Source organism: Anser cygnoides, chromosome 29, assembly GCF_040182565.1.
Source record: "Anser cygnoides isolate HZ-2024a breed goose chromosome 29, Taihu_goose_T2T_genome, whole genome shotgun sequence".
In the NCBI taxonomy this organism is placed as follows: Eukaryota; Metazoa; Chordata; class Aves; order Anseriformes; family Anatidae; genus Anser; species Anser cygnoides.
This window is the reverse complement of record NC_089901.1, coordinates 1,147,722-1,159,911: the sequence shown is the minus strand read 5'-3', so window position 1 is coordinate 1,159,911 and position 12,190 is coordinate 1,147,722. Positions and strand designations below refer to the sequence as shown.

Below are 12,190 nucleotides of genomic sequence, written 5' to 3'. Positions count from 1 at the left end.
CTAGGAAGCGCAGGGCTCTCAGCCCCCACACGCATGACCCCTAGCCCTGTCTTGGCACACCTCCTGTGAACCCTCTCCATTCCTCACTATTCCTTCAGAAAAGGAGCCTCATACTGGGAAAGACTCTTCCAGTTAGGGCCACACCAGTGTGGAGTCATGGAAGATGAGAAGTGCCTTGCCTGGGTGGACACACTCCTCCTAGTGCAGCCCAGTGTGGACATGACCATATCCGTGTTTAGCACTGCCGGCTCATATGGCATCCCTGGTTGTGCCCAGGCTCTTTTCCTCCTGGTTGCTCTTCCTGCAGTCCGGTCCAAGCCTGCTGTCATGTATGGAGCTGTTCTGCCCCTGATGCAGAACATCACAAGGTGGGAAAGAGAGGCTCTCTTCTCCTTGGAAAATGCAATGACATTTATTCACCAAATCCAAGAGTTTCACAAGAAACTGCCCATTCTGGAATGTACCGCAACGGAACCTGGTCATAGAGGTCATCTTCCAGCATGTAGAGGATATGTTGATCAGGAGTAGACAGCATGGATTCCCCAAGGAGAAATCACGCTTAACCAACCTGATAGCCTTCTATGATGAGTCGAGAAGCTGGGCAGATGGGGGAGCAGTGAATGTGGTGTTCCTTGATTTCAGAAAGGCTTTTGACACTGTTTCCCATAACATCCTCATAGACAAGCTCAGGAAGCATGGCCTACCTGAGTGGACAGTGAGGTGGATTGATAATTGGGTGGATGGCAGAGCTCGGAGTGTTGTGCTCAGTGGTGTGGAGTCTAGTTGGAGGCCTGTAGCTGCTGGTGTCCCCCAGGGGTCAGTACTGGGTCCAGTCTTGTTCAGTTTATTCACCAATGACCTCCTTTTCTTTTGGCTCTATATCAGGATCTGCCTTTGTCCCAGCAGCTGCGGTGCCTTGCCTTGTGTGGAAACAAATGTGCATGGGTCAGAGACATTTACTGATTTTAATGAGTTACAGGAAATAGTATGAATATGTTTTGGGGAAATCTGATTAACATGTATGTTTTGATTGTATATAACCCCTATAGCTCAAACAGTTCTGTAAGCACACTAGGTGGAGTGATCCCCACTAAGTCCAGCACCTCAATGAAAGAACGCCTGCTTTCTAAAACTCCAAATTGAGTCTTAGAGAGTTCCTTTGACTGGCTTTTACAGTATCACCCTCGCCTCCTGCCACCTGATGCCCACTCATGCTCCTGGCACAAACGTGGCCCCGCACCAACACCACCGCTCGTGCTGCCTTTGCCTCCTTACCCTGTCCTCTCCCTCGACTCCTTGTCTCTGCCAGGCCCCACGTTCCACCCCCAAATTCATCCCTTTGCTCTCACCACCCTTTCCCCTGCCCAGCAGGATGGCAATGCCAGGGCAGGACATGGGAGAGTTAGGCCCTGTAGCGCCCATGCAGAACGCTTGTGGCAAAGTGGGAGCTGAGATTGGGCTCTGTGGTGCAGAGGAGGCCAATTTTAAAGTACCCTCTTTTAGTTTTAAAACATTACCTAAAGGCCCCCTTTAGGTACTGGAAGGCTGCTATAGGGTCTCTCCAGGCTGAAGAGAACCAGCTTTCTCAGCCAGTCTTCATTGAAAAGGTGCCCCAGCCCCTCTGTCATGTTTTTGGCCTCTTCTAGACTCCTTCGAATACTTCCATGTCCTTCTTGATTTCGGGGCCCCAGAGCTGAATACATGTTGTGGTTTAACCCGGCTGGCAGCTAAACACCACACAGCCGTTCCCTCACCCTCCCGCCTCCCTCTCTGGGATGGGGGAGAGAACCAGGAAAGTGAAGCCTGTGAGTTGAGATAAAGACAGTTTATTAAGACAGGAATATAATAATAACAATAATAATAATAATAGTGATAATGATAATAGTATTAATAATAATAATGTGTAAGAAACAAGTGATGCACAATGCAATTGCTCACCACCCGCTGACCGATGCCCAGCCTATCCCGAGCAGCCGGCCCCCCCACCCCGGCCAGCCACCCCTATATATTGTTTAGCATGACGCCAGATGGTATGGAATACCCCTTTGGCCAGTTTGGGTCAGCTGTCCTGGGTCTGTCCCCTCCCAGCTCCTGCTGCACCCTTAGCCTGCTCGCTGGCAGGACAGAGTGAGAAGCCGAAAAGTTCTTGGCCTGGTGTAAACACTGCTCTGCAACAATTAAAACATCAGCATGTTATCAGCGCTCTTCTCATCCTAATCCAAAACATAGCACCCTACCAGCTACTATGAGGAAAATTAACTCTGTCTTAACTGGAACCAGGACAGGGATGCAGGGAGATGGTTGATGTTTGAGCATTGACTGATAGAATGGACTGGCTTGGAAGGGACCTTCAAGGTCATCTAATTCCGCCCCTCCTGCCACGGGCAGGGACACCTTCCACCAGACCAGCTTGCTCAAAGCCCCATCCAACCTGCCCTTGAACACTTTCTGGGATGGGGCATCCACAGTTTCTCTGGGCAACCTCTTCCTAGGACTCACCACCCAGATAAGAAAAGAATTTCTTCCTCATATCTAATCTAAATCTACCCTTCTTTGGAATTCAAACCATTGCTCCATCCTTGGTCTATCATCTCCTCATCAAGCTCATGAACGGTCCAACCTGACAAACGGGAAGTAAGCCAAGTGGCAGGAGGCTGGCACGAATTGAGAAAGGAACTGCTGACCAAAACGAGCAGGAGGAGGAGGCAGATAAACGGCAGGAGCTTGCTGCCTCCCAGCATCAAAGGCTCAGTAATTCTGTACAGGAGAGACTCGTTATAGTTTGGGAGTTTACGGAATGGGGGGGGATTGTGGTGCAAGCTCCTGGTTAGACAGAGGGTCCAAGTCCAGCTGCTGGAGGGATCCATTTTGTCCGTGTGTCTGTACAGGTATATGTTTTCCCAGAATATACCCTAGCAGAGAACAAGCCCAGCATTCATTCCCTCTGGTCCTGGCTTTGCTTGCTTTGTAGTGTCATTGGGTGATTTAGACATGGTTTTCATGGTAATTCTTCCGTGGGTCGGAAATTCCACTGAACAAGGGCCTCCCTTAGTGCCTGTAGAGTCCTGACACTCCTCACGTTGTTATCTTGTGAGAGTCTCCACCATCACGGTGAGCCATCGGCACCCAACCATGAACAGGAGACAAAAGGGAGCTTCAGGGCAGGGGAACATTGGGAATCTCCAGCGTTCAGCCAGCAGAAACCCCCTGGAGGTGGCAAGGAGACGTGGCCAGTGCTGCACGTGGGGCAGAATACCTGCATCCATCAGGGCAGGGTTGGATGTGAGCAGCTGAGGGGGGACCCTGAGGAGAAGGCGTGGGTGCTACGAGGACACCATAAGAGCCAGTGGGACATGCTGAGAGGGAGCAAGGCCAGCTCCTTACGGGGCTGCACTAGGGGCAGCGGGGGCCACCCAGACTCTTACCCACTGTGCACTGGGCATCAGGGCCACCTTTCCTGGGCCTTGGTCTCCCCGTCATCACTGCCTGCACTTTTCTGCACTAACAAGTCCATGGGGAGGCTTTGTCAGTAATGTCCCTCAGTGGCACCGTTAACACTGGGAGAGGCTTTGCAGTTTGCATCAGACTTGGACTACTTGAGAAGCTGCTTCAGCCTCCCACGAGCAGCTCCTGTGCCAGGCGCAGCAGGGCTGGGGGCACTGCGTGCAGCTGGCATGGGGAGAGGAGAGGAGGGGGAGAGAGGTTCATGGCAGCCTGGCATAGAAAGGCAGGGGAGAGCTGGCAGAGGGAGAAATCCTCACAGCCACCTCCCCTCGGTAAGTGTCTGGGTGCAGGGCAATGCCGCTGCGCACCCTGCCAGGCTCTCCTGGAGCTGGCACAGCCCTCAGGCGATGGCAGCTGTCAGGAGGACGCTCGGTGTTGGAGTTGAAGGGCACGCAGGGCTTGTGTGCTGCACGGTCAGCGTGCAGGGCCCGAGGGCTCTGTTCTCTTCGGGCTGGCTGCAGGCTGTGCAGCCGGGGGTGCAGGCAGGGGTGCCCAGGGCTGTGGTGCAGAGCAGGGTCCCTGCTGTGCCCCAGGGGCTGTGTGGCGGGGCAGGGCCTCTGCCGCCTGCCAGGCTCAGCACTCAGCCTGCCCGGGGAGCTGCCCAGGGGCTGCGGGGAGAAGCTGCGGCTGGAAGGAGCCCCCCAGGCACGGCACGGCACGGCATGGCAGGGCAGGTTCCTGCTGCTGCCCAGAGCCTGCTGCCTGGGGCAGGCTGCTCACAGCCCCACACCTCCCCAGGGCACTGCGCAGCAGAACTGCCCACCAAGAGCGACCTGAAGGTAGTGCACTTTTTAGAATCTGCTTCATTTGCCTGCCCATGTGCTGAGGCAGAAGGATGGTAATGGAGTAGGAACATCTGTACTAGAGACTAAGGCTCCTTGAGCATTGCTGCTGCTCTGGGTCACCTCACACACCTCAGCATACAGACGGTATCGACATCACCTTTGTTGTTTCTTAGGGAATTATTTGACCTTCTCCTCATGTCCTGCATCAGGGACATGTCCCTGGCCTGTGGACTTCTCAGATCACTCCCAGTTCCCTTTTACTTCTTGCTGCAGACCAGGACTGACTGCTGCACAGCCCACAGCACAGCCCCCTGCTTATTGTGGCAACCTCAGAGCACCAACCAGAGGTAAGCCAAGCAGCTGCAGAAAGCTCTTCCTGTGAAAGGAATGCGAAAGAATGTGTTGTGTGTGGCTACCCTTTGAGATATGCAAAGTATTTTGGTAAGAGAAGTCCTTGAATTTTACAATGTCATTTCTTCTTTTGGACATACCACCTTGTCCAGGGCCAAGAAATGTGTAACAGCAGCTCCATCACCGAGTTCCTCCTCCTGGCATTCGCAGACACACGCGAGCTGCAGCTCCTGCACTTTGGGCTCTTCCTGGGCATCTACCTGGCTGCCTTCCTGGGCAACGGGGTCATCATCACTGCCATAGCCTGCGACCACCGCCTCCACACCCCCATGTAGTTCTTCCTCCTCAACCTTGCCATACTCGACCTAGGCTCCATCTCCACCACTCTCCCCAAAGCCATGGCCAATTTCCTCTGGGACACCAGGGCCATTTCCTATGTGGGATGTGTTGCACAGCTCTTTCTGATAATCTTTTTCAATTTAGCAGAACTTTCTCTTCTCACTGTCATGTCTTATGACCGCTACGTTGCCATCTGCCAGCCCCTGCACTATGAGACCCTCCTGGGCACCAGAGCCTGTGCCACCATGGCAGCAGCTGCCTGGGGCAGTGGCTTTCTCCACGCTGTGCTGCACATTGCCAATACATTTTCACTGCCTCTCTGCTGTGGCAATTCCCTCAACCAGTTCTTCTGTGAAATCCCCCAGATCCTCAAGCTCTCCTGCTCAGACTCCTACCTAAGGGAAATTCATATTACTACAGTTACTGCTTTTCTATTATTGGGGTGTTTTGTTTTCATTTCACTCTCCTATGTGCAGATCTTCAGGGCCGTGCTGAGGATCCCCTCCCAGCAAGGACGGCACAAAGCCTTTTCCACGTGCCTCCCTCACCTGGCTGTGGTCTCCCTCTTTATGAGCACAGTCATTTTTGCCCACCTGAAGCCCCCCTCCATTTCCTCCCCTTCCCTGGATCTTGTTCTGGCACTTCTGTACTTGGTGGTGCCTCCAGTAGTGAACCCCTTCATCTACAGCATGAGGAACCAGAAGATCAAGGTTGCCGTGTGGAAAGTGATGTCTGGGTGTTTTTCTTGAGCAATAGATTGCCCGCCTTCTTCTGTAAATCACTCGTAATGTTACTCATTATAGGCGAAGCCCCTGGGTCTTATGTTCTTGTGTTGTTATTGTTGAATTTTTTTTTTCCAATTTTATTTTCTCAAATGTTATCCACAAAGAAATATAATTCTTCATTTTGCTTATGTATTTAAACGAATTCAAGTGCCTTTTTGTCTTATGTCCTTCCTCTGAGGCCTTTTCTGTGGCTGCAGGTACAGTGCCTGTGTGCAGAGGTGGAGGGGAAAAGAGTCGTGGCCCAGCAGTCCAGCCCGGGAGCACCAGCACTGGGTCCATGCAGAGCTGCTCTCCTGCCACTGCCACCCTCTCCTGCTGAGCCCTGCTGGCGGTGTAAGGCCTGGCTGCTCCTGCAGCTTGGTGCCAGTGCTGCTGTGTGGCCGTGCTGGGACCGCGGGCAGGGACAGGCAGTGGGCACTTGAGTGACACAGCTGGCTTCCAGAACAACATTTCCCTCCTAAAAGGGCCGTGCCTGAAGGCTCACGTCATCTTTTGGAGTTGCCATCACATCAGAACTTGCTCAAAGAGAGTCCCAAAGGCTCCATGAGGCATAGAATCATAGAGTATCCCGAGTTGGAAGGGACCCATAAGGATCACCAAGTCCAACTCCTGGCACCGCACAGGTCTACCCAAAAGTTTAGACCATCTGACTAGGTGCGCAGTCCAATCACTTCTTAAATTCAGACAGGCTTGGCGCAGTGACTACTTCCCTGGGGAGCCTGTTCCAGTGTGCGACCACCCTCTCGGTGAAGAACCTCTTCCTGATGTCCAGCCTAAACTTCCCCTGCCTCAGCTCAACACCGTTCCCGCGGGTCCTATCACTGGTGATTACAGAGAATAGGTCCCCTGCCCCTCCACACCACCTTGCGAGGAAGTTGTAGACTGCCATGAGGTCCCCCCTCAGCCTCCTCTTTTCCAGGCTGAACAGGCCAAGTGACCTCAGCCGCGCCTCATATATCTTCCCCTCTAGGCCCTTCACCATCTTCGTCGCCCTCCTCTGGACACTCTCCAACAGTTTAATGTCCTTTTTGTACTGCGGTGCCCAGAACTGCACACAGTACCCGAGGTGAGGCCGCACCAGGGCAGAGCAGAGCGGGACAATCACTTCCCCTGACCGACTCGCAATGCCATGCTTGATGCATCCCAGGTACGGTTGGCCCTCCTGGCTTCCAGGGCACACTGCTGGCTCATATGCATGCTCCAGGAGAAACCAGGGTGGCTTGGTGGGACAGTTGGATGCTCCAGGAAGGTTCCTCAATGCCCCAGGCAGGTGTTTGGGTGTTCTGGGGACATACATAGCTGTCCCAGCAAATGGAACCAGCGAGATGCCTCGGTGCCCTGGGAAGATGCTTGCTTGCCCCACAGAGAGACTTGGGTGAGCTAGGACGTCCTATGGGACTTGGGGTGGTGATGGGTGGCTCCAAGCAGGGGCTTGCTTCCTTGGGGAGAATTTTGGATATTCTTATGAGATGCTTGGATGACCTTGGGAAATGTTTGAATGTTTCAATGCCTGGGGAGTTGCTCAGATGCTCAAAGAACTTCCTTGGGAGCTCTGGGGATACATTAGCATATTTTGGGAGGTGCTTGGGTGCTCCACGGAGATGCTTTGGTGCTGTGGAGGGTGCTCCAGGAAGATGCTTGTGCTCCCAGCAAAGATTTTGGCTTTCAATAGGGAGGTGCTTGTCTTCTCCAGGGAGGTGCCTGAATGCTCCTTGAGAAAGATCATGTGCCTTGGGGAGGTGCTTGGGTCCTGCGAGGAAGACAGGTTGGTGGTGTGGGGAGACTGTTGGGTGCTCCAGGGAGATGCCTGTGTGCTGCATGGAGCAGCCTGGGTACCCTCGGGACGTGCTTGTGTGCCTAAGGGAGATGTTGGTGTGAACCAGGGCAATGCTTTGCTTCTTCAGGGAGGAGCTTGTTGCACCTCCCTGGGACATCCTCACATGTCTCCTGGGAACCTCAACATCTTTTGGGACAATTCAGGGATGTACCCAAGACATCAAAGTCTCCCCAGAGTTCCCAAGCATCTCCCTGCAGTTCCAAGGCATTTCCACGGGAACACAGTTTGATCCCGGAGGTACCAGTTTTCTCCCCAGGGAACACAAGCATCTTCCAGAAGGACCCATGCACCTCCCCACAGCACTCAAGCATCTCACTAGGGCGCTTAAAACTTTCCACTGTGAACCCCTCACCTCCTGACTCACTAAGACATCAACCAGAAGCAAACAAACCTTACTTTGAAGGGTAATGAAACCATCCATCTCTGGGGGACAGCCAAACATCTCTCTGGGGAACCCAGGAACCTCCCTTGAAGACCAAGGATCTCCCTGGGGTACCCAAGCATTTTCCCAGGGCATGCTGGCATCTCCTCAGGGCATCCAAGCACCTTCCAGGAGCACACAGTCTTCTCCTGGAGGCACACAAGAACATTCCCAGAGCACCCAACCATCGATTTAGAGCAAGAAAGCACAACACGGGGGCACCCAATCATGTCTCTGGAGACCCTCCCTGGAGGAGACAAACTGCTTGCTGCAGTACTCGAGCACCTCCTGGGGCACCCAAGTATCTCCTAGGGGAATAGGAGCATCTTCCTAGAGAGCCCAAGGACATGCCCAGGGCACACAAGCACCTCCCTCCCCAGAGCACAGAAGCATAACCCTGCTGCACCCAAGGTTCTCCTCTGGTCACTCAGGCATCTCCCTGCAGGTCCTAAAGCATCTTGGTGGAACACGCAAGCACCTCCCTGGGCACACCACCCATCTTGGTGGACCTGCCAAGCATCTCCCCAAGGAATCCAACACCTTCCTGAGGCACCCAACTGTCTCGCTCAGGGCAAGCAAGCACCTCCCTTCACACCAAGACATAACCCTGCAGCACCCATGCCTGTTCCCGGAGCACCCGAGGATCTCCCCAACACACCCAGTCTGCTGAGCTCCAGCCCCTGCTCAGGCTGCAGCGAGACTCTGGCCCTGCTCAGCCTCAGACACCGCTTCAGCCCCTGCTCCATGGCGCACTCACCTCCCTGTCCTGCCCTGCTCTGCGCTCTGCTGCCTGCTGCCAGAGGCTTCCGTCCCGACTGGGGCCTGCCCGCACCCCTGGCCCTTTAGCCCAGCTGGGCTGCCGTGTCACGGCCCCACTGTGACACCTGGGTGACACAGCCACCATTGCCCCCCTGCCCACTGGGACACCACTCACTATTTATTTCTTTGGTCTCACAGCTTTGTCAGTGACACAAAATGGGTCAGATTCACCTCCAAGGAAAATATTTCTGGCATCTTCCATAAACCTCACAGGTAATGAATACCAAATAATTCTTGAAGTTTTAATTAAAAGTGTTGGTGTTCTTATTTCTTTCTTTGCTTCCTGTCCACGTTTAGCAAGTTTTCCTTTTTTGTTAAAGGTCCACACATACGCTTTTCTCCTTCTCTAGTTTGGAAAGTTCTCATATAAAGAGATATTCCATTTCCAGCTGCTTGCTCAAAATTCTCTTATAAAGAGATCTTCCATTTTCAGCTGCTTTCTCTACTCTTCTGTTAAGAGGAATCCTCCTGGTTTGTGTCTTGTCCTTGTGTCTGGGTTTGCTTGGCCAGCTTTGTGTCTCAGCACTTCTGCTGAGCCTTCACCAGCTCCATTGCCCTTCTTTTGCACAAGGCAAAGCAGAGGACTTGAGGTGAGCAGCCTTGGGCCTGCTGAGGGACCTGCTTGGAGGATTCCTTTGGGATATGGCCCTGCAGAGAGGAGGGGTGCAGGGAGATGGTTGATGTTTGAGCATCGACTGATAGAATGGACTGGCTTGGAAGGGACCTTCAAGGTCATCTAATTCCACCCCTCCTGCCACGGGCACGGACACCTTCCATCAGACCAGCTTCCTCAAAGCCCCATCCAACCTGCCCTTGAACACTTTCTGGGATGGGGCATCCACAGTTTCCCTGGGCAACCTGTTCCTAGGAGTCACCACCCAGATAAGAAAAGAATTTCTTCCTCATACCTCATCTAAATCTACCCTTCTTTGGGATTCAAACCATTGCTCCTCGTGCTGAAGGGATCCATGTGTCTGTGTAGGTGTAGGTTTTCCCAGAAAATATCCTAGCATATAAAGAGCCCAACACACATTCCCTCTGGTCCTGGCTTTGCTTGCTTTGTAGTGTCATTGGGTGTTTCAGAGATGGTTCTCATGGTAATTCTTGCGTGGGTCAGAAACTCCACTAAACAAGTACCTCCCTTAGTGCGTGTAGAGTCCTGACACTCCTCACGCTGTTATTGTGTGAGAGTCACCACCATCAGCGTGAGCCATCGGCACCCAACCATGAACAGGTGACAAAAGGGAGCTTCAGGGCAGGGGGACCTTGGGAATCTCCAGCCTTCAGCCAGCAGAAACCCCCTGGAGGTGGCAAGGAGACGTGGCCAGTGCTGCACGTGGGGCAGAATACCTGCATCCATCAGGGCAGGGTTGGATGTGAGCAGCTGAGGGGGGACCCTGAGGAGAAGGCGTGGGTGCTACGAGGACACCATAGGAGCCAGTGGGACATGCTGAGAGGGAGCAAGGCCAGCTGCTGGGACCGCAGGCAGGGACAGGCAGTGGGCACTTGAGTGACACAGCTGGCCTCCCCCAAGGGAGACATGGGAACAGAAACCCTTTGCTGCTGCTGCTACCTGCAGGCACATCGTACGCACATGGAGAGAGGAACAAGAGCGAGCACAAAGGCCATCAGCTATCCCTAGGGGTGTCATGAAGACCAGTGGGGCAGAGTGTCTTCAGGTTCCTTCATCCTGAGAGTAACAACCATGGGGCATCTGCCTGAATAGCACAGAACAGGCCCGGTGGAATGCACCTTCAGAGATCATCTAGTCCAAAGTGCAAGACCTGAACGCATCTCTGAGATGTGCTTCCTTGCACCTCCGAGGTCCCTGTGCCCATTCCTCGTGCCTTGGGGCATCTCAGCGGAGGGCAGAGCAGGGCGATGCACCGCAGGGCTGAGGTGCCTCCCAGCCTCTGGCAGCGGCTGCAGGAGCCAGAGGGACCCTGCAAGTGTGCAGTGCACTGCCCCTGTGTGTGCAAGGCAGGGACCCGTGTCTCTGAAGAGCCCAGTGTGTATGAGCAGTACGTGAGGCCAGCTCAGATGTGGGCACCTCACAGAGCCCTGACATTTCTCTGTGCAGAACTCCAGTAATTACCCCCAGTGTTCCCATGAGATTTCTGTCACCCTCCTTGCACACGTTCATTGCAAATGCCTCTCTCTGACATATCACGCTACCCTGCCTTCTGGACTGGTGGCAACAGCAAACTGGAGGCTCTTGGTGACAGCCAACATGGCTTCACTAGATCGTGCCTGACAAATCTGGTGGCCTTCTACGATGGGCTTACAGCATTGGTGGAGAGGGGAAGAGCAACTCACGTCATGAACCTTGACTTGTGCAAATCATTTGACGCTGTCCCACACCATATCCTTGTCTCTCAATTGGAGAGACATGCATGTGATGGATGGATCACCTGGTGGGTAAGGAAGTGGCTGGATGGTCACCCTCAAGGAGCTGGAGTCTACAGCTCAATGTCCAAGTGGAGGTCAGTAAAGAGTGGTGTTCCTCAGGGGCCAGTATTGGGACCAGCACTGTTTTAACACTTTGTCAGTGACACGGACAGTGTGATTGAGTGCAATCTGAGCGAGTATGCTGATGACACCAAGCTGGGTGGTGCAGTCGATACACTGGAGGGAAGGGATGATATGCAGGTGGACCTGGACAGGCTTGAGAGATTTTCCTGTGAGAACCTCATGAGGTTCCCAAAGGCCAAGTGCAAGGTCCTGCAGCTGGATTGGGGCAATCGCAAGCACAACTACCGGCTGGGTGGAGAATGGCTAGAGAGCAGCTCTGAGGAGAAGGACCTGGGGTGTTGGTGGATGAGAAGCTCAACCTGTGCCGGCAATGTGAGTTTGCAGCCCAGAAAGCCAGCTGTATTCTGGGCTGCATCAAAGAAGTTTGGCCCAAAGCTTGAGAGAGGTGATTCTGTCCTTCCACTCCGCTCTCGGGAGACCCCTCCTGGATTACTGCATTCAGCTCTGGGGCCCCGAACTCAAGAAGGACATGGAAGTATTCGAAGGAGTCTAGAAGAGGCCAAAAACATGACAGAGGGGCTGGGGCACCTTTTCAATGAAGACTGTCTGAGAAAGCTGGTTCTCTTCAGCCTGGAGAGACCCTATAGCAGCCTTCCAGTACCTAAAGGGGCCTTTAGGTAATGTTTTAAAACTAAAAGAGGGTACTTTAAAATTAGATATAAGGAAGACATTCTTTCCTTTGGGGGTGGTGGTCAATGGAACAGGTTGCCCAGAGAAGTTGTGGCTGACCCATCCATTGCCCCTTTGTGGCCAGAAGCCTCCCGTGCCAAACCAAGCTGGAGACCCCCCCTGCAAAGTTGCTGTTTAACCTCATCTT

At 53.4% G+C, this 12,190-nt stretch overlaps 1 protein-coding gene across 1 annotated transcript; it reads left to right on the top strand.

The window, feature by feature from the left end:
• Positions 1 to 5,130: 5,130 nt before the first annotated feature.
• On the top strand, positions 5,131 to 11,866 carry LOC136787368 (olfactory receptor 14J1-like). The gene is made up of 3 exons (XM_066984548.1): positions 5,131 to 5,709; positions 11,391 to 11,685; positions 11,816 to 11,866. The coding sequence occupies exons 1-3, from the start codon at positions 5,147 to 5,149 to the stop codon at positions 11,864 to 11,866; spliced, it is 909 nt and encodes a 302-aa protein (XP_066840649.1). The 5' UTR covers positions 5,131 to 5,146.
• Positions 11,867 to 12,190: the final 324 nt, after the last annotated feature.

Excerpts from the sequence above, each read along its gene's own strand:
- LOC136787368 (XM_066984548.1), top strand. The coding sequence starts at position 5,147 with ATGTCTTATGACCGCTACGTTGCCATCTGCCAGCCCCTGCACTATGAG. Across the intron at positions 5,710-11,390 it reads GTTGCCGTGTGGAAAGTGAT|TGACACGGACAGTGTGATTG; the intron begins GTCTGGGTGTTT and ends ACACTTTGTCAG. Across the intron at positions 11,686-11,815 it reads GCTCAACCTGTGCCGGCAAT|CTCTGGGGCCCCGAACTCAA; the intron begins GTGAGTTTGCAG and ends TACTGCATTCAG.